The sequence below is a fragment of the Pinus tabuliformis genome, chromosome X (genome assembly GCF_031772625.1).
Source record: "Pinus tabuliformis cultivar Carrire ecotype Pingquan chromosome X, CPIR1, whole genome shotgun sequence".
Classification (NCBI taxonomy): domain Eukaryota; kingdom Viridiplantae; phylum Streptophyta; class Pinopsida; order Pinales; family Pinaceae; genus Pinus; species Pinus tabuliformis.
In genome coordinates this window covers 1,311,405,950-1,311,425,608 of record NC_142308.1, presented here as the reverse complement: position 1 = coordinate 1,311,425,608, position 19,659 = coordinate 1,311,405,950, and the positions used below count along the sequence as shown (strand labels likewise).

Sequence of the window (19,659 nt, the reverse complement as noted above, 5' to 3'; positions counted from 1 at the left end):
AACTTACTTGTCAAACCAACAGTGGGAGAAAAATCATTCGTTGTTATCCACAAATGTAGGTTGACTCATCATTTTTTTCGTGAATATCCATGGTTAAAAATATTGTTATATTATAAATATTAAAGTTTTTATGTGTTTATTAATTAAATTTTAATAATCATTATTTTAATTTATATGGTAAAATCAATCTTAACTTATAACAAATTGAATTTTATTATTTTTAACTTTTTAAGTACATTACAACATACCACTTTTAATCTTTTATTATTATTTAATTGCCGTGACACTTTAAATTTTATAAATTCATCGATATTTAAAAATGTTTATTTTCTTACATTATACCTACAGGGACTATTGCAAAATATTCATATACTTAAAATATAAATTATATACTATCATCACTGGGTTGTTAAACCAGTAGTGAGGACAATCATCTCTCACTGTTTGACAACAAGCAGTGAGGACAACCATCTCTTGCTGTTTGACAACTAGCAGTGAGGACAACCATCTCTCCCTCTTGAATGCATGATGACTCATCACCCTTATTCACATGGATGCAAAAATGGAATATCTATTCCACAAATAACAAGGAGCTAAAAGATTTTGTTATGGAGAAGTTTCAGAAAAAGGTATGGGGAAAAGAGTTGGGTAGAAAGAAGAAATATTACATTGACGAGTTCAACCCTACATGTGATCTACAACAAAAAGAGTTCATTGGAGCTAGCATTTCGTGGAGGACAAAGGTTCTTATAGCTCAATTAAGGACCAACTCACATCAACTTTGGTGTAAAACAAGACTGTGGAAAAGGCCTAAGGAAGCTTGGGAAGAACGAGTGTGTACATTTTGTACATGTGGAGCCGTGGAATCAGAAAAACATTTCATTTTGGAATGTGATGCATTCAAAGATATCAAAGAAAGTTATGAGAACATGTTAGCATCAGTTTCTTGACATTGTCTTTTTAGTGAGAGGATTGTTGGAAGGTTGGGCTAGCTCATCATCAATTTGAATAGGAAAAAGATTGAATTGCAAAAAGCTAAAAACAGTGAACTAATGGTCTCATAGACTATTTTTAGTCTTGTGGACCTTAAAATATCATTTCATTTCATTTTCAAAGAAAACTTGGAATAATCAGCTAGTAGTCCCGTATTAAGCCATTAACATGTTTGCTTATGTCCTAAGAAAACTAGCTCTTAACCAAACAAAAACAATTTTAAAACATATTCTAAGCGCAAAATATTCATACACTTAAAATAACTAAAAATATATTTTCATAATATATTTTATTTTTTTAATTTACGTTAAAAAGTTATACATTCTATTCAAGATAATGTAAGGGATTTTTTTCTTGTATTTTATAATAATAAAAGATTTTGAAAGCAATTAAAAAGAAATGTTTATTTAAAGCAATGCCAAATCTACAAGAGGGTTTATAAAAATCCATCGACATAAAGGATGCTGTGTAACGGATACCTGGGTCTTTAGCATTGTGCTTCTGGAATCTGGACTAATTATATCTGTCACGCTACTTTCACGCTTATTTTAATGGTTGAATGTGCAAGAACTGCATATCTTCCAAACAACCATTCATATACATCACAGCTCATATTCCAATTAGTATATACGTGGAGGTGTCATGTTGGATATCACTCGTCCTTTGCTTTGACAGTCCACAAAATTTTTCCTGCAACGTACCAACACCTCGAATAGCCTTACCGTATGGTGGTTCGAAAATTTGTACGAGGTTTAATTTGTACACGGTATTTGTGCTCACATGTTATCTGAGAAAAAAATTGGGACGACGAAGGATCGGATCTGATCAGCAAAACTCATACAACAATTGAACAGTACAAGAGTCCGAAGACAAAAGTGAAGTGAAGCTTAATGGCGCAGGCGGTATTGACAGGTTTGGACACATGGATGTCAAAGAAATGGAGAGAAAAGCAGCGGCGTTGGCGTCAGCAACGTGCTGATTGGCGTGCTGAAGATATACAGTTTCGGTTTGAGGAGATCCTCCTAAGAGAAGAGGAGCAGGACTTCTTTCAGGCTCAATTGAGGTAATCGCCCACATTCTCTTGAAAATGACGCATCCTTTCTGTATTTTGTAGAATCAATCATCTAAAAAATTAAATAATTTTGAATTTTCCAGGGAGTTCTTTTCTTTATTCTTGCATTTAATATTCCTTTTGGATTGTGGGTTATAGAAATTTTGCATTTTAGGGCATACCTAATATCTTTTAAATGGTCCTTATTTAAAACGCCTCGCAAGATTGTTCCAATTGGAGCTGAGGTGGGTGCAGAAGAGTTGGGATGTTATCCCTTGTACAGTATTATCAGGATCAATACAAGTATGGTGGTTATGGTACTTGCAAGCGCGGGGTTTATGTTGTTTTTGTTGGTATTAGCGTATAAGAGCCACTCATTTTGTTATTTGGCATACATTCTCCCAGTCTTTCTAGTAAAGTACTTTGTGGTTAGTTGAAGTCTTGCTACAAAATCAACCGTTGTAGTTTTTTACAGAGGGTTTGTTTTCTTAAAAATGATTGAAACGCACAAATATTTTGAATATACCCTATGATATTAGCCAGCAAATTTTCAGTTATGTTTAATTGACTTAATGTAAGGTAAATATCAATGTTCACTAGTGGCCAAAGATTGCCAATAGGACTAAAAAAGATGCATTGATCAGGGTGTACCTTGGGAGTGCCTAATGTACCTCCAACATACATTTGTACCGATGCAGTGCAGGGGATACATTAAAGTTCTCTGTTGAAGAAATACATTGAAACAAAATGATAACCAGAATGGGTAGAAAGAGTCGAGGACCAAAAGGAGGGAACTAAGGTAGAATCCCTGAACCAACAACAACTGACAAAGGCTTGCTACGTATAGTGACAACCATCACCCGAAGCCATGAAAAAGCTAAGTTACCAGAAAACGGATACGGGTCCGGGGTTTGAAATGGATACGGCAAATTTCAAAAATCTGGATACGGTACGGCAGGAAACGGCACATATATATATTTTAAAAATAAAAATTTCATATTACCATTCATGTTTCAAAATCTAGATTATCATCTATGATCTATCATGATTCATCATCATCAATTCTACATATGCCATAAACATTCAAGTCCAATGTTATTTGTTATACTTCTCTAACTAGGTGGCCTATGCTTGATTCTTTTTCAGCAGTCGAATGCCAGTTAACAAGTTAATTTATTTTGTAGTGCTCCGTGATTCTTAGTTTCTGTCTTCTGAAATAGCTAAATGACAGAGGATAGGCCAAATTCAGTTGCATGACACATCCCAGTGGTGAATATTTTGAAAAATATTTGTTTCTTGCTTTAGAAGAGCCAATGAAACCCTGTCCAAATATCATAGCAATGAGCAGATTTCATTTCTTTGTTCATGTTTTGAAAATTTGAAATGATGAAAATTTGAAATTTTGTTATCAGGCCTTGGCTAAGGAATCTCATCCAAGTGAGTATCATCAAATATCTTGGCTAAATGATAGAGGATAGGCCAAATTCAGTTGCATGACACATCCCAGTGGTGAATATTTTGAAAAATATTTGTTTCTTGCTTTAGAAGAGCCAACGAAACCCTGTCCAAATATCATAGCAATGAGCAGATTTCATTTCTTTGTTCATGTTTTGAAAATTTGAAATGATGAAAATTTGAAATTTTGTTATCAGGCCTTGGCTAAGGAATCTCATCCAAGTGAGCATCATCAAATATCTTGGCTAAAACCAAGATGGTCTTATCTTGCCTTCCTGATTCTTCAAAACAACACTGATATGGACTAATTTCAGTGGCAATATGACCTAAACCTTCTTGGAAATCACCTTCTTGGAAATCACTTGCAGAGGTTCATTTTACCTCATGCTTGGCTGTCCTATTCATAAAAGCTAATTTCTCAGCAATATCACAGTGATCTGCAAGAAATTTCAGATCTGATTTATGGTCCAAGTTAGAACTTAGAGGGCAACAGGCCTGCATTCTCACATCAGATTTACACACACAGGAAATGGACAGGAAAAACCTAGAAGAGAGAGAAGATAATTCAAAAACTTCTTTTACACGTGAGAGATGAGAGAGGTTGTATAACTTATTTTTTATTTATTCTTAATTATTACTGAAGTACTTAATTAATAACTTAATGCACTATCATTAACATAATCTAAGTACATAAAATATTAAATAACCATTCACTAAACGTTTAAAGTATATACTGACATGTGGTGTATAAGCTGCCTTGAAATTGACTCTGATGGAGTTTGTTTTATCATCTTGGTATTTTTTGGCTGAGTTGATAGGAATAGAAGCAAGTTTTTTTTACTGAAAGAAATAGAAGCATTTTTCCATACAAGATTCATCAGTTTATGTTTTTGTGTTGTGCAGTGGCCGTCTACTAAAAACATTGGTAGATGTAAAATACAGAAATCTCCATCTAACACTTGTAGAGATTATAATTTATCTACAATGCAATTTCCTTTTGTGTGGCTGTTCGTATTGCAATTGCTTTCACAATATATGCCAGGAGAGCTTTAAAAAATTCATGAGTACGGGGGTTGTCGTAATGCGTATATTATATAAGTTAGTCGTGCAGCCAATTTTCAATTTTAAGTTTGCTGTTCCCGGCGGGCAGACTTCAAAACCCTTTTTTTGCTGTAAAATGTTTCAAATTTTTCCAAATACGTTTCAAAATTTCAGAAAACGTTTTCAAATTTCTAAAATGGCACGTTTTTCCTACAAAAACGCCGTTTGAAAAAAACGTTCTGTATCCAAAAACAAAAAACGGCACCAAAACGTTTTTCTGGCGTTTCGTTCCAGGATTCGGATCTGAAACGGGAAAACGCTGTTTTGGGGGTTAGGGTAGCCATTTCCGGCAACTTAGTGAAAAAGTTGGTGATGGGATTCATGATGGACGGTTGATTGAAGCCTTTGAAGTCTGTACTGCGGCTATTGCCTAACTAATCTCACTGAGGTATTATGGTCAAATTTCCTTTTGCAGCTTGAACCATCCAAAGGATGAAAGTAAGAACTTAAAAATGATGAGCTTCGAGCTGGAAATATGGGAGCAAGAGGATCTATCACTAGGATTTTCTACCAAAAAGGTAGCATCATGTATAGAAGTAGAGCAAGACATGAGTGAACCTCATACTATGTAAAAGTCCTTGAGGATCCATGCGAATCTCTGAACAAAGAATGGTACCATCTGAGAATCACAACAGAGAGGGCATCCAACATGAAATGTATTTCAAACTCATTTTCCCAATTTTAAAGTCAAGTGTGATGTTCTCTTCTTGGAAATATACTTGAAGTTGTGCTAGGACCCTCAAGCTACAATGTATTTATTAAATATACTCTGGGTTGTGGATGAGACCATCCTGAAAAGATAACTAGCCATGGAGAATCGGAGATAATGGAGATGTTTTTGCCTTAGGAGCTCCCCTGGTGTGATTCTATTACCGTCAGATGAGCTTTGTAGATGTCCTTGTGAAAACCTAATTCACATCCCTCTTGGTGAGATTAGGAAATTCACAACACTCAAGAGGAGGAAACTAGTATACTTGAAGTTTTGCTAGAAGGACCCTCAAGCCACAATGCATTTATTAAATATACTTTGGGTTGTGGATGAGACTGTCCTGAAAACATAACTAGAAGCGGAGAATCAGAGATAATGGAGATGTTTTTCTGTTAGGAGCTCCCCTGGTTTGATTCTATCACCCCCGGATTAGCTATGTAGATGTCCTTGTGAATACCTAAATTCACGTCCCTCTTGGTGAGATTAGGAAATTCAGATCACTCAAGAGGAGGAAGCTTCTCTATAGCAAGATTTCTCTGCTGGAGAAGGAGAACCCACCATACATCAAAGCTTATACAACATGATCACAGTGTGGAAAATTGTTGAAAGGAAAAGATGATTTGCACCAAACTTAGCTAAGGAGACCATTTTTCTTGGCATGAATATACTTTGACAATATAGTGACAACAATTTTCTCAATACAGTTCCAACCTGTCTCCCTCATATATGGTCTTCAAACCTCACATCCATACAGAAGAGAATGGGTCAATGAAGTGTAGAAGAGGTAAGCCTTGGTCGAATGCCCTAGAATTAAAGCTGAAAACATGGTCTCTCCGAGGTTTTTAGTGTTGCATAACGCTTACTAGGTCTTGCTCCTGATACATGAATTAGGAAGGAAGATACACCAAAGAAAATCACCTCTAAATAGTTGAGTTGCTACCATTTCTACTAGTTTCACTCTGTTTGTGAGATAATAAAACAATTACATAAGTTAACAGCGAAATAGCAATGGTATCTGAATAGAAAACAAACATTATGTCAACTATTCTTCAGTAAACATTGTCATAAATCCCATAGATCGTGGGTGAGAATAGGCATACTTGCTTTACTCTTTTGGTATTTTATATGTTATCATTGTTGTCAATTTTGATATAAACTTGACTAGTAACCATTTTAGTACAAACTTGATCATTAATCATCTCTTATAGAGATATTTCCAAGGATCCCACCAAACCAAGTAAGCTCAAAACCTCAATCCCAAAAATTATAAGTGCATGCGAACGATATTAAAGTCCTTGCAGAATTCCACGAAGCAGTAGTGACCCTTATGTTTGTTGGTATAGCCTCCTCAATAACGATTGCAAGAGTAAACGTAAGATCACAAGTATGGTGGTTCCTTCTAAATATTTTTTGAATTTAATCTGGGGCTTCTTGGTCTTGGTCCACTTAGAAACGTAATTGCTTAATGTTGGAATGAAGAGCTTAGTCAATGTGTTTTTGTTCATGATGTCAATAATTTCTAAGCTCATTCGGATGTCCATATTTCAATGTGGGGAACATGACATGTGATGTTCAGGAGGTTAAAAATCTGAATTATAAATTATTAAAGAGATCTACACTATAAATTGCAACTAGGCTGTGTTTGAGAAATTCAAATTTTAAAGTTTCAACAGCTTGGGTTTTGCTGGACTAGAGCTTGAACATGACATGCAAGATCATATATTTGTAAAAATTGGCAATGGGTGTTAGGAATTTTAGACACTTACGAGTTGGTGAAGTATGTTTCTTTAGTGTGCTTTTGTAACTAACTAATCTGAGGGTCACAACTCTGTTCTAGACATAAAGTGATCTGACAATTCATCTTCTTCTTGGTATTAATGACACTTGATCTGTGGCTTAACTCTTGAATTGTCCATGATCTCTATTTAAAGAGCATGGAGGGTCATTTGGGGTGTGGAAATTTCAGGCATAAATCAATTTTATTTTTGCAAAACAGAAATTTCACGCATTTGCTAGAGATTTTTGAGATCTTAACCCTATCAATTTTCAGCCTTAGGGCTGTTATGAATAATTAAACAGCAGCAGCAGTGGACAATATTTAAATTCTTAACAACCCCAAATACTAGGCAATGGAAGAGAAAAATACGAAAGTATTCCAATAAGTTTAGATCTCTAAAGCAATCTTATCATGCATAAATCAGATCAAGAAACACTTATTTACAGCTGTAAATAGTAAATACAGCAGAAAAACAGTGCTTATCTTTTTCAATTATAATGTTAAATCACTTGACATAATTACCCTTTGCTGATGTCAAATCAGCAAGACAGATATTGCTGGAAATTACAAACCATGAAGAATATAGATGGCTGAGAATCAAATTTACAGTTTGCACAAGCATTGGACAGCTGAAAACATCATCAATATGCATAAGATGAAGTTCATGTACATACCATAGCCTTATCAAAAGCCTACAACAATCCACTAGCTCTCGAAAACCCTAGCTAGGAAAAACCAAGAAAACCATAACTCAACCAAGGAGATCTGATAGACATGAATGACTCAAGTAAGTCCTCCATGGCAAGACATCTCCTCTTCTTCTATGCTTCTCCAAGTACATCCTAGTGTTTCATCTCAAAACCCTAATATCTAAATTTCCAAGGGATGAAACCCTAACCCTAGACTTCAAGATGCTCCAAGAAGATCAAGAAACCCTAGCAATTGAGAGAGAGAGAGTGAGTGCAATAAACAATACAAGTAACAAGAGAGAGAGGATGACTTGTGTGCTCCTCTCTAATTAGAAGATGAACAAGAATGAATAATGAGTGAAGGACTCTCTCCTTCCTCTATGTATATGAAAGGTAAAGGATGCCAATGATACATATGTGGGCCAATGTCCTTAGAAGTAGCTTACATTAATCACATGTAGGCTTATACATGTGGAGTGCTATGCTCCAAGAGTACACATGTCAAGATACATGGTGATGTCATCCACAAGCAAAGCTCCAAATGCAAGGGTGCTCCATGAGGTGTATCTGATTCTCCTCCTACAAGCTTGCAAATATTCCATCAATCCTCCTAACTTGTGTATTCCATTGGGTCCACTCCCCTTGCATGAACACTACCATAAGCCAAGTGTCCTTGAGCCAACTTCAAGTCTCCATGTAGAAATCCAAGCTAACACATGTTGTTTGGGGCCTGATGCCTTCCTCTAGGATGCACAATGTTCTCCCTTCTAAGCAATGCGTTCTCCAATCAAGCAATCATCTCCATGTGGCCATTATGAAGGATGTTAATCAAGTTGTTAATAGGACTCCAATGCCCTAGGGAAGAATGTTAAGCGAGCACCCAACTGAGGTCAAGCAACCACCGACTAAGCTATCTCCAATGTGCAAGTCCAATGTGGATCATCTTCCATGTGTAAAATCCATCTCGGACCATCCAAAGGTTAAGCATATACCATGTACTCTAAATCTCATGAAGCACTTCCAAACATGGTGTAAACACTTTTAGAGTAACTTGAAAGCCAACTTGTTGATGATCAATTATGAGAGATTTTCATTTAATTTATTATTTTTTTGCATTAATATATTGCTTCAAGTGGTTGTGTTGGTTGGGGCTATGGATTGTTTCCCTCTTTGAGGGTATTAACCAAGTAAAAGATTGGTACACTAATCTTTGATTTGCATGTTTGAGCATTTGTCTTAAGTTGTTTGACCTATGTGGACATACCCTTTTTTTTAACAACAGATAGGTCTAGGGTTGATAAAGGCAAGTGCTTGATGAAGTGGCATAGGTGAATTGTGTGCGAGGTTTAGCGATATTGTAAGCAAACTTTTTTGCTAAGAATTTTCTCCAAAGGACTTCCAATTGTCTTTAAGTTGTAAGATCTTCCTTTGTATGTTATTGAGGTGTCGATATTTTTACCTCCTATGCAAGTTTCATTAGACATTTCGGGTTAGTTTGGTTTCAATGGGTCTTTTAATGAGACATTTCCGAGTTCCTAGTGGACCTAAGTTCAACAACCTATTATACTTGTTGAAATTAGTAGTGATAAGGTCTTCTTTGACTTGTGCCTTAGTCAAGAAGACCACAAGCGGTCCTTCTTTAGCATGCACAAGTTCCTATAAGTTAGGATGAATTCCTAAAAGTTAGGACGAGTTCCTAAAAATTAGGATGAGTTCATGAAGCATTTTAACTCATGCAAATAGATGGAGGCTCAGTTGTTTGTCTCCTAGTGTGAGTTAGAAGTCTTTATGGTTATTTGTGGCTAGGAGGAGTTACATGAGTTAGTTAGACTTAGTTAACTAGTCAATCACAAGATCGAGTTCCAAAAATAAACTTGTTAGTTTTAGATGGGTCAAATTGCTTATAAGGAGGTCAAAGGCACATTATTGTATTATTATTGAGCACACGTTTTGTGTGTGAGCTAGCAGAGCTAGGAAGAGCGTGAAGGAGAGGCCTATACATAGTGTTTTTGCAGAGGAAATTCTTGCTGGTGTGCACTAGGAATTAGGAGAAATTCCTAGGAAATAGGAGCCTCTTGTGTGCTAGGAAATAGGAGGAAATGCCCAGGGCCAGTGCAAGGATTTAGGAGCTAAGGACAGGGTTCTTGCAAGCAGGGTTTCGAGCTAAGTATTAACAGGGAGAACGAGCTTGTTCTCTAGAGAAACAATTTGCCTTGTAATAATTCTATTTGCTCAATCTTTGTTAGTAAAAATTTCTACAGCTAGTAGATGGTTTTCCCAGTTGGTTCCCTAGAAAATATTGTGTTGTTTTTCTATTGTGTTTATTTTTGTTCTATTCCGTTGCAAATTGGTAGAGAAATTTTGTCTTTTGGTGTTACAAATTAGTTTCAGATTTGTTCAATCAAGCAGTAGTAGAATTTCAAGGAAATTCTACATGGTATTAGAGCAAGAAACATAATAAATACCAGCACTAAGGAGATCAATTTTTTTTGGAGAACAAAGATTCGAATTGTGAAGAGCAGTTCCTTGCATAGGGAGAATGGTGTACCAAGGACTGAGAGTTGATCATTGTTTAGAGGGAGCATTGAACTTCATCTCTTGGAAAGGGAGGATCACGATAATGTTGGAAGATAATGGGGTGGGAGAGTTTATCAAGCAAGCGATAGCACCACCTCAAGATCCCCAACAATTGGCCCAACATAATAAGAATGATATCAAGGCAAGGAGGATTATTCTAGAAGGGGTCAAAGATCATATAGTTCCTCACATTCATGAGAAGAAGACAACATATGAGATGTATCAAGCCATCTTACAATTATATTAGAGTACCAGTGGTACCAGGAAGCTCTCTCTTAAGGAGTATCTAGATGAAACAAGGAGAGCCCATCGCCACATATCTTATGAGGTTCACTTAGGTTTGAGATGAGCTAGGTGGTGTGGGTGTCACTGTATCTAATCATGACCTTGTGAGTTTTGCCTTACTTGGACTTCACAAGTCTTGGTATGGCTTCTAGGATGTTGTCAATGGGAGAGAGAACTTTCCCAGTTGGGAAAGGTTATGGATTGACTGCATACAGGAAGAGATCTGGAGAGGGACCAGAGAAGGGAGATCAATAAAGACAGATGACAAGGAGAATTTTTCTCTTGCAGGAAAAGCCAAGGGCAAGAAAGGCAAAGGGAAGGGTGAGTCCAGTCAAAAGGGCGACAAGAAGAAGAAGGATTTGAGCAAGATCAAGTGCTTCCATTGCCATGAGTTTGGGCACTATGCTACTAAGTGTCCAAAATGAAAGAAGGGATCTGGTAAGGATCATGTTGCTACATCAATTGAGGTAGATGGGTTTGCTTCTCAGTTTGAGAAAGACTTCTCATTGATAGCTTGCATGGAAAGCTCAATAGGCAGCAACACGTGGTATATTGATTCTGGTGCATCCTTCCATATGACCAGGAATAGGGAGTATTTCAGCCAGCTGGAGGAGAAGGACTTGGAGGTTCATATTGAGCTAGGAGATAATGGCAAGTATGCGACTAAGGGAGTTGGTACTATCAACTTTAAGAGGGAGTATGGGAGCTCTCTCCATCTCAAAGATGTTCTCTATGTTCCAGGGCTGAAAAAGAACCATCTTTAGTAAAGGTAAGGCATACCTCAAGCACCTAGCTTCTGGATCAGTGAAGCAGCTAGGTGTGAGGATGAAGATCATGTACAAGTTGCAAGTAGAGACTTGTTCAACCTTGAGTAGCAACGCAAGTGGTGAGTAGAGTAGAGATATTGGAGAACTTTGGCACATGCGCATGGGACACTTGTATCATGGGTCGTGTTGAAGAATGTAACTAGGTTCGGTCTTCATAAATTGTATTTGAGTCACAATGAAATGTATTTATCAAAAGAATGAAAAATAAAATTTTATTATTATTAATATGACTTTTTAAAGCATGGGTTTCATGCTTGGGTCGTCATGTTTTAGGTCAAAGTCCCCATTTAGGGCTTCTAGGATTTATTTTGAGTCATTAGACTCATTGTCCATTTAAAGAGACCCTTCTTGGGCTTTTGAATCATGTAAAAAGAATTAATGTTGAGTCAAATAAGCTATATGTCACCTCCACACCATGTTGGCCTCAAACTGGGTAATTCGACCTCACCATAAGCCTGTATATTGAAGCAGTTTGAATTCATTTGGAGCATACTCTCACTCAAGTTTGATATCCCTGAAGAAGAGCTGGAAAAGTATGAAGTTGGAAAAGAAGGCTAAGAGGAGTGTGAAGTTGGGGAAGAAGGAAGAAAAGGTCAAGATCGAAATTTTGGGCTATCTATCTCTCTCTCGTGTGGATTCCTCTAGGAGATCGAAGTCTCTCTTGTCAAGTCGAAGTTGTTGTTGTTGCTGCTGCCAATTGCTAGGTTGAAATTGCTGCTACAAGTTGTTGCTGAAGGGTTATCATGTGCAAGAAGGAAGAAAGGGTTGACTTGGTGTGGAGGAATTTTGTGTCTAGGTCAAGAGTCTTGGATTATCTCATAAAGTTATTAAGGAAGAGTTGTTGACTGGGTTTTCCCCTAGATAGGGGTTTTTCCCTAGTTGTCCGCCTATATCTGGTGTTTGTGATCTTTGTGCTATTATTTTGGTAATTGCTTGATGAACTAAAAGATAAAAGAACATAAAGATAAGAAAGTCACAAGTAATTATCTATATAAAGAAAATCTTTCTGCCTTTTTGATTTTCTAACATGGTATTAGAGCTAACGTGAAGAAGGGAAAAAGGCAGCTCAAAGATCCTTTGAAAGGAGAATAAGGAGTTCTAAGAAGCTTTGAATAAGGGTCATCAAAAGGAACATATAAGAAGCCAAGTATATCATCTTCAATGACATTGTCTAACTCAATTGTTAAATTTGGCAACTAGGGCCAAACTCCACCTTGGACAGCTCATATGATGCAGTTGATATTTGTATTGGATTCCTCTTTTCGAGAGGTGTAGGATTGATCTAAAGATCATCTCATTCTGACATGTACAAATGAAATTATGAATTATTTCGTTTATGGACAAATTGTCAAGGTCGGCCAACAAACTAATGTAGGTTCAGAAGCCCAAAAGAAATGTCTTTTCATCCTCAACATTGCATATAAATAGAAGGTGCATCTACCTCATTTGGACACACATCAATCACTCATATTTCTCTCTCCTCTCCTCATTGGTTCGTACAACAAGCAGGAGCAACCTTCTTCTCTATGTGTTGACTTGGGTTGACTAAAATTGCAGGCCAAAATTTCAAATCTGTTTTTGGGCTATTACAGGGACGTTGACCAGCGTTGATCGAGGGTCAAACTTCATCTTTTGACTGCGTTTTTCAGGCAGGAAATTTGTTTTTCTTAGGCCACAGCTCCTGGCACAAAAATTGAGGTGTTTGCAGTTGTTTGACTAGCGTTGATTGTAGAGTCATTGACCGCAGAAGTTGACTATGCGTTGACCAAGTTTGACCAGATTTTTCGGGACTATTTTGGGCTGATTTGGTCTATCTTTGGAGGCCGAGTTGACTGGGTTTGACCGAGCTGATTTGGAGGAAGATTTCTGCTAAGTTGACCAGCGTTGACTTTCTGGTTAGGGCATCCTGTTGACCCCAGTTTCACTGGACAGATTTGAATGTAATTGGGCTAGTGAATTTGTATATTGTACTCTCTCTCTGTTGAACTTTTGAAGAATAATAAGAAGACTTGATCAAAAGGTTTCCCCACATTTGGGTTTTTACCTGGCATTCACCAAATATTGTGTCCTCTTGTCTTGGCTTGTCTTTTTCTTTTTATTTATGTTCTATCTGCATTTACTGTCATGTTAATGTGATTGCTAATCTAGAAATTGATATTGGGCTAATAAGAAAAATTGAAGTAAATTGCTCTTAAGCATAGAACATACCATTGTTATCTAAAATTAACATGGTATTAGAGGTGAGGTGAAGACAAAGCCCAAGCAAGAGTGAAAAGAGAAATCATTGAGATTGGTTGGACAAGGACAAGATTCAATGGCCTCCGCATCTTACTTCAAGCTTGATGACGCACTCAATGATAAGTCTGATTATCATGCATGGAAGATGTCTCTTGATTTGACTTTGGAAGAGCAGGATGTTATGGATTATGTGCAGGGAAAGATCACTGAACCTCCTTCAAATGCACCGACTGCCACTAAGACAAAGTACAAGAAAGGTGAAGTCAAAGCAAAGAAGATCATCAGAGATTCTATTAACAAGCATTTGGTTGTGTACATCTCCGATTTGAACACATCTAGGAGATGTATGATAGGTTGGTTGGCATGTTCAAGGTTAGCAATGCAAACCAAGTCCTCTTTCTCAAAAACAAGTTGAAGGACATAAAGAAGGGAAGAGGTGAAGATATCCAATCCTACTTCATGAGGATTACCGAGATAAAAAATGATCTTCTTTCAATTGGAGAAGTTATTGCTGATAGGGAGCTCACTCTCATTGCCCTTGGAGGTCTCCCTCGTGAATGGCATGTGTTCAACACTACTATCCTCAACAATGACAAGATTCCAGGTTTTGATGAATTGTTGACTAGATGCACTCAAGAAGAGACAAGGATGATGGAGAGAGACATGCCTTCAAATAGGAATGAACCTACTGCATTCTCCGCTCATGCTAAAAAGAAGAACAATGCAGGTTCAAAGAAGCAATGTCAAGGAAGACCGGGATTCAAAGATGGAAGGAAGGGAAGATGCTTCATTTGTAACAGGTTTGGCCACTATGCTAGGGAGTGTCTTAATAGAAGGGATACACCTCATGATGATGACAACCACAACCACAACAATTTCAGGGGCAACAACAATCAATGGAATGATAGATTCAACATCAAAGGAAAAAGGAATGCTTTCGCTACTCAACATGGAAATGGTCGACCTCCCAAAAGATCAAGAAACTCTAGGTACGATGAATCTAATGTTGTAGATAACAAGCAAAAATAATTTGATCTTATATCTTCCCTCTCTATTGCCTCTCCTCCTGATACCTTGGGAAATTGGTTGATTGATAGTGGTGCCTCAAAGCACTTCACTTGGTATAAGGAAGCTCTTTCAAATCTGATAGAAAAGGATACAAATTTGGAGATCATTCTTGGGAACAATGCCACCTATCCCGTGAAGGGAGTTGGGAATGTTACTCTTCAATTGAATCAAGGTAACACCATTCATCTACAAGAAGTACTATATGTACTTGATCTAAAGAAGAACTTAGTATCTATCTCACTGATGGAAGACAAAGGATTCAAGGTGGCATTCATTGATGGAAAGGTATGTGTTTGGAATAGAAATTTCAAAGACGCATTTACTCTTGGATTTAGGGTTGATAGCCTATATCAAGTTGGAGGAATCCCATTGGAAGCTATGTCTTGGGACATATCTCCTCAATTCGAATTATGGCACCAGAGGTTTGCTCATCTACGTTATAAGGCTCTATGCAATGTAAGGAAGATGGTGACAGGTATGCCCAAATTTAAAGTAGAACATGAAGCTATTTGTCAGGGATGTGCTGAAGGAAAACATACAAGGGGACCATTCCCCTCAAGTGATAGCAAGACTACCGACATTTTGCAATTGGTTCATTATGATCTATCTGTTATGATGCCCATGACATCTTTGGGAGGATATTTATATTATGCTATCTTTGTGGATAATTTCTCTCGCAAAACTTGGATATATTTTTTGAAGAAGGACAAAGTATTCTCATGATTTCGTTCTTTCAAAGCCTTGGTTGAAAATCAAACTGTTGGAAATACTGAGAGGGGGGTGAATCAGTATTTCTTTTTCTCACTATTGTTTTACTAGTTAAAACATATATGTTCAGAACACAAAATGAACAGCAGGAATAAATGCTTTTATTAATATAACTGTGCAATAAAATAAATACAATAAATAGAATGTCACAATTGGTTGCCAAGCTCCAACTTGGACTTTGGTGAGGCTCCAACCTCCTGAGCACCAACTCTATTTTGCCAAGACACCAATCTTGGACTTAGGAGCACCAACTCCCAAGGACTTCAATCCTTTTCAATTCTGAGGCTCCAACCTCTTTGGTATACACTGGTGTGCTGCTGCGCTCTTTTCAGCTTCCACTGCTTCTGCTGCCCCCTTTTCTTCTGCTGCTTCCACTATCTCATGCTCAAGTTATGCCATCCACCAACAACCACCACAGTTCTCTGTTTTTGCTGCTTTTATATGCTCCATGCCCCTGTCCATTCGTTTCCTCTTACATGCTGGCTCTTTGGCTTCCTCCTCACTTGATCGCTTGACACTTCGGCTTCCATTCCTTTGCTTCTTTTGTCTTACAGGCTTTATCGGAGGCGTTTAATCACCCATCGGAAGCCACCACCCGAGCGTTTTAATCAACCATCGGAAGCCACCAACCGAGCCTTTTAATCAACCATCACCGAGCGCTTTAATCAACCCGCCACACTTATAGAATCAGAGCCACCCTTTTATTGCCGCTTTTATGTCTATCGGAAGCCACCGCCCAACCGTGTCCACACATACAATCAACACAAGCGTTTCAATATATGTCTTAAGGCTTAAACCCACAACCACATATAATATATGGGAAACATTATAAAACCCCTTTATAAAGATTTCGGTCACATATACATTACTACACAGGAACCCATGTAAATCCGCTCAAATGATCATTCGCGGATTTCAAATCTTATCCGCCCGCCTTTATAGTTATCAGCGGGTCCGGATTTCGGCGATCACAATAAATCCCTTTACTCCGACCTCTGATGAGGAGCGGACTCGATGCTCTTTAGACTCCCTTTAATATTGTTTCGGGTCCGATGAACATCGGCGTTCGCTGTAAACAATAGAACAGCCTCCTCCGATGCGACGGACCCGACACCCTTTTATGATCCAGCCTATTCAAATTTCGGCTCCGTCAATTCGGCGAGTTCACCTCGGCGACTTTGTAATACAAAGGGTCTGTGGACCCGACACTCCTTTAAGCTCCCTTCTAAAGAGATTTCGGGTCCGGCCTATCGGCAGTTCCCTATCGGCAGATTTGCAATGTAATGGGTCTGCGGACCCGATGCTCCTTTAGGCTCTGTTTTATAATATTTCGGCTCCGGACAGTCGGAGCTTACACTTAACAGTCCCAAAGGCCTTTGCGGACCCGATATTACTTTATGCTCCCCTTTATAATGGTTCGGCTCCGGTCTGTCGGAGCATACACTTCGGTGATTGCGAAAGGCTCCACTCCTCCGATGCGATATTGATTTCGGACCCGAAATCCTTATCCGCTGTACTTCATAATACTTCGGCTCCGGGATTTCGGAGCATACACTTCGGCGGTTCCGAGGCCTCTCCTCCGATGCGATATTTGGTTTCCGGACCCGATATGGGTCTGGACCAAAATTAATATTCTTTCAACTCCGCCACTGTCCCACCTAAGGGGAAATATTTTGAATTCTCTGTGTAAACAGAGATATTCGATATAGCACTTGTAAAATGATTTAAGGAGTCTGTATAAAAAGGAAATGACTCCCAAGGCTTCAATCACATGACTCCGATGGCCCTATTTGTTTGTAATATATATATGGCTCCTCTTGGCTCCTCTTGCTCCATCTGCTCCTCTCGGTCCATTTTCTCCATTTGCTCCATATATATTGCTCCTCTCTTGCTCCATCTGCTCCTCTCGGTCCACTCTGTTTGCTCCTGTAGCTCCTCCGATGGCTCCTCTTGCTCTGACACTCCTTCGATATGGCTCCTCTTGCTCTGGCACTCCTCCGATATATGTGGCTCCTCTGGCTTGGTCCGCTCCTCTTGGCTCCTTTTGCTCCCCTTGGCTCCGATATGCTCTGTCTCCTCCTCTTGAATATTGCCATATTGACATCAATGACAATCTGTCTCCAACACAAACAGGGAAGAATATCAAAATATTGAGGACAGATAATGGAATCGAATATGAATCAAATGAGTTCAATGACTATTGTAGAGAAGCTAGCATTAAGACGGAGACTACTATCACATATACTCCTGAGTAAAATGGTGTTGTTGAAAGGAAGAACTGTTCTATTATAGAAGCCACTCGTGCCAAGCTTCATGATCAAAGCTTTATGAAGTTCTTATGGGCGGAAGCTGGCAACACTGCTGTGTACGTTCAAAATAGATGTCCTCATCAAGCGTTGGACTCCAAAGCTCCCAAAGAAGTTTTTACCAGTAAGAAACCTGATGTTTCTCACTTTAGAATTTTTGGTAGCCGCATATATTTTCACGTTCCGAAAGAAAAGAGAAGCAAATTGGATGCATCTGGGAGGAAAGGAACATTTGTGGACTACAGTGAAACTTCTAAGGCATATAGAATATGTGCCTAGTCAAAGAGAAGTGAAAATTGTTAAAATTTGGGTACCAGAGGACAAGTGGTTCCCCAAGGCTTTGATCTTTTTCCTAGGGAAAAGTGTCCAAATTTATTTTTTACTTTTCTCCTAAAGTGACTTTATAAGTGGGAAAGTCAATTTATTTTAAAAGTGGCTTTATAAGTGGTAAAGTTATATTCTAATTTAAAGGTGACTTTATTAAAGTCAATGAAGAATTAGAAAGTGAAAAAATGACTATGGAAATAAAAGGCTAAGTGGGTCTTTATGTAAGTGGGTGAGTTAAAGAATAGAAAGTGAGAATTAAATCACATTTATTCTCATCCCTAGATCTAAATGAATATCAACCATTAGATCTTAGGGTAACCCAAAAGGTCATTTAGAGAATAAAAGGAGAAGAGAAGAGGAAAAGATAAATTCATTCTTTCATGAGCATTTGAGAGAAAGAGAAGAGAGAGCAAGGAGAAAATTTTTGAGCAGTGAGGAAGTGAAGGAGAGCAGCAAGAATACATTTCAGAAAATTTGGACAACAACATTTATTGGTAGGCATCCCAAGGCAAAACCGTACAGTAGGAGAGACATAGAAATCGAGGAAGAGGGAGAGCAGCAAGGACACGAATTTTGAGGCAGCCGTACCGCTGAAATCCGTACGGTCCATACAGTCAGTACAACAAGTTATGGACACATTTTTCAAGGCAGGCCGTACAACATTTAATGCTGTTTTCTTGGTATAAGTTTTTTTGTTTTGGCTGTTTGCTGATTGGCACGATTTTCGAGGTGGAGTTCAAGCACGGAAATTGAGATAAGTTGTAATTTGTGGTTGTTGGAATTTTTACTGTGTATTTCAGTTTCTCTGTAAAAGCATTTTTAGAAATAAAGAAGAGCTCTCAAACTGGTTTTCCCCAAGAGTTGTAGGGGGTTTTTCTAGGGTCACATTGACAAAAAATCACTGTGTTATTTTCTGTGTGGCTGTCATAATTTCGCTGTGTTTTATTTCTGCAATTTCAACAGTTGTGAAATCTCTAAATTTGTGTTTTTAGAAAAATATTGTCATTTCCTAGAATTTTTATCATGTTTGGATTTAAAACTAAATGCATGGAGTGATAAGGAAAATTGATAACCGGAGTGGGGGTTGAAATTTCTTCATCGTATCAGAGCTTGGTTGGCTAAAAAGTGCAGTTTGGGACAACAAAGTGAAAATTACAGCAAGCTGATTTTTACACAGAAAACAGAAACCTTTACCACAGATTTGAAAATTTCAGTTTGGTAGGACAGTGAAACATGTCTTTGGGTTTGAGAGTTGAAGACAGGTTGGATGGGCAGAACAACTACAGTGCATGGAAGGAGAGAATCCAGAGCATATTTGAGGAAGCAGAAGTTTGGGGCATTATGGTAAATACCACACAGAACCCAGTAGTAGTACCTGTTGACCTTGTACAGTTGGCAGAGTTTAACAAAAAGAATGCTAAGGCAAAAAGATTGATTCTGGAAGGAATCAAAGACCATGTCATTCCTCATGTGAGAGGAAAGACTTAT

At 38.1% G+C, this 19,659-nt stretch overlaps 1 protein-coding gene across 8 annotated transcripts in view; it reads left to right on the top strand.

Annotated features, from left to right (window-relative positions):
- Positions 1–1,431: 1,431 nt before the first annotated feature.
- The window catches only part of LOC149144912 (uncharacterized), a 383,146-nt gene continuing 364,918 nt past the window's right edge, over positions 1,432–19,659 (top strand). For 4 of the 8 annotated variants that reach the window (XR_016264644.1, XR_016264643.1, XR_016264646.1 and 1 more), the window contains exon 1: positions 1,433–2,056. Coding sequence is in view for 3 of the 8 variants with exons in the window: in XM_089448997.1 (XP_089305123.1) it covers positions 1,884–2,056 (173 nt within the window). In the remaining 5 variants the exon portion in view is untranslated. Of the gene's footprint in view, positions 2,057–19,659 lie in introns of all 8 variants that reach the window. The other 4 variants (XR_016264642.1, XM_089448998.1, XM_089448997.1 and 1 more) reach the window with 3 other exon arrangements.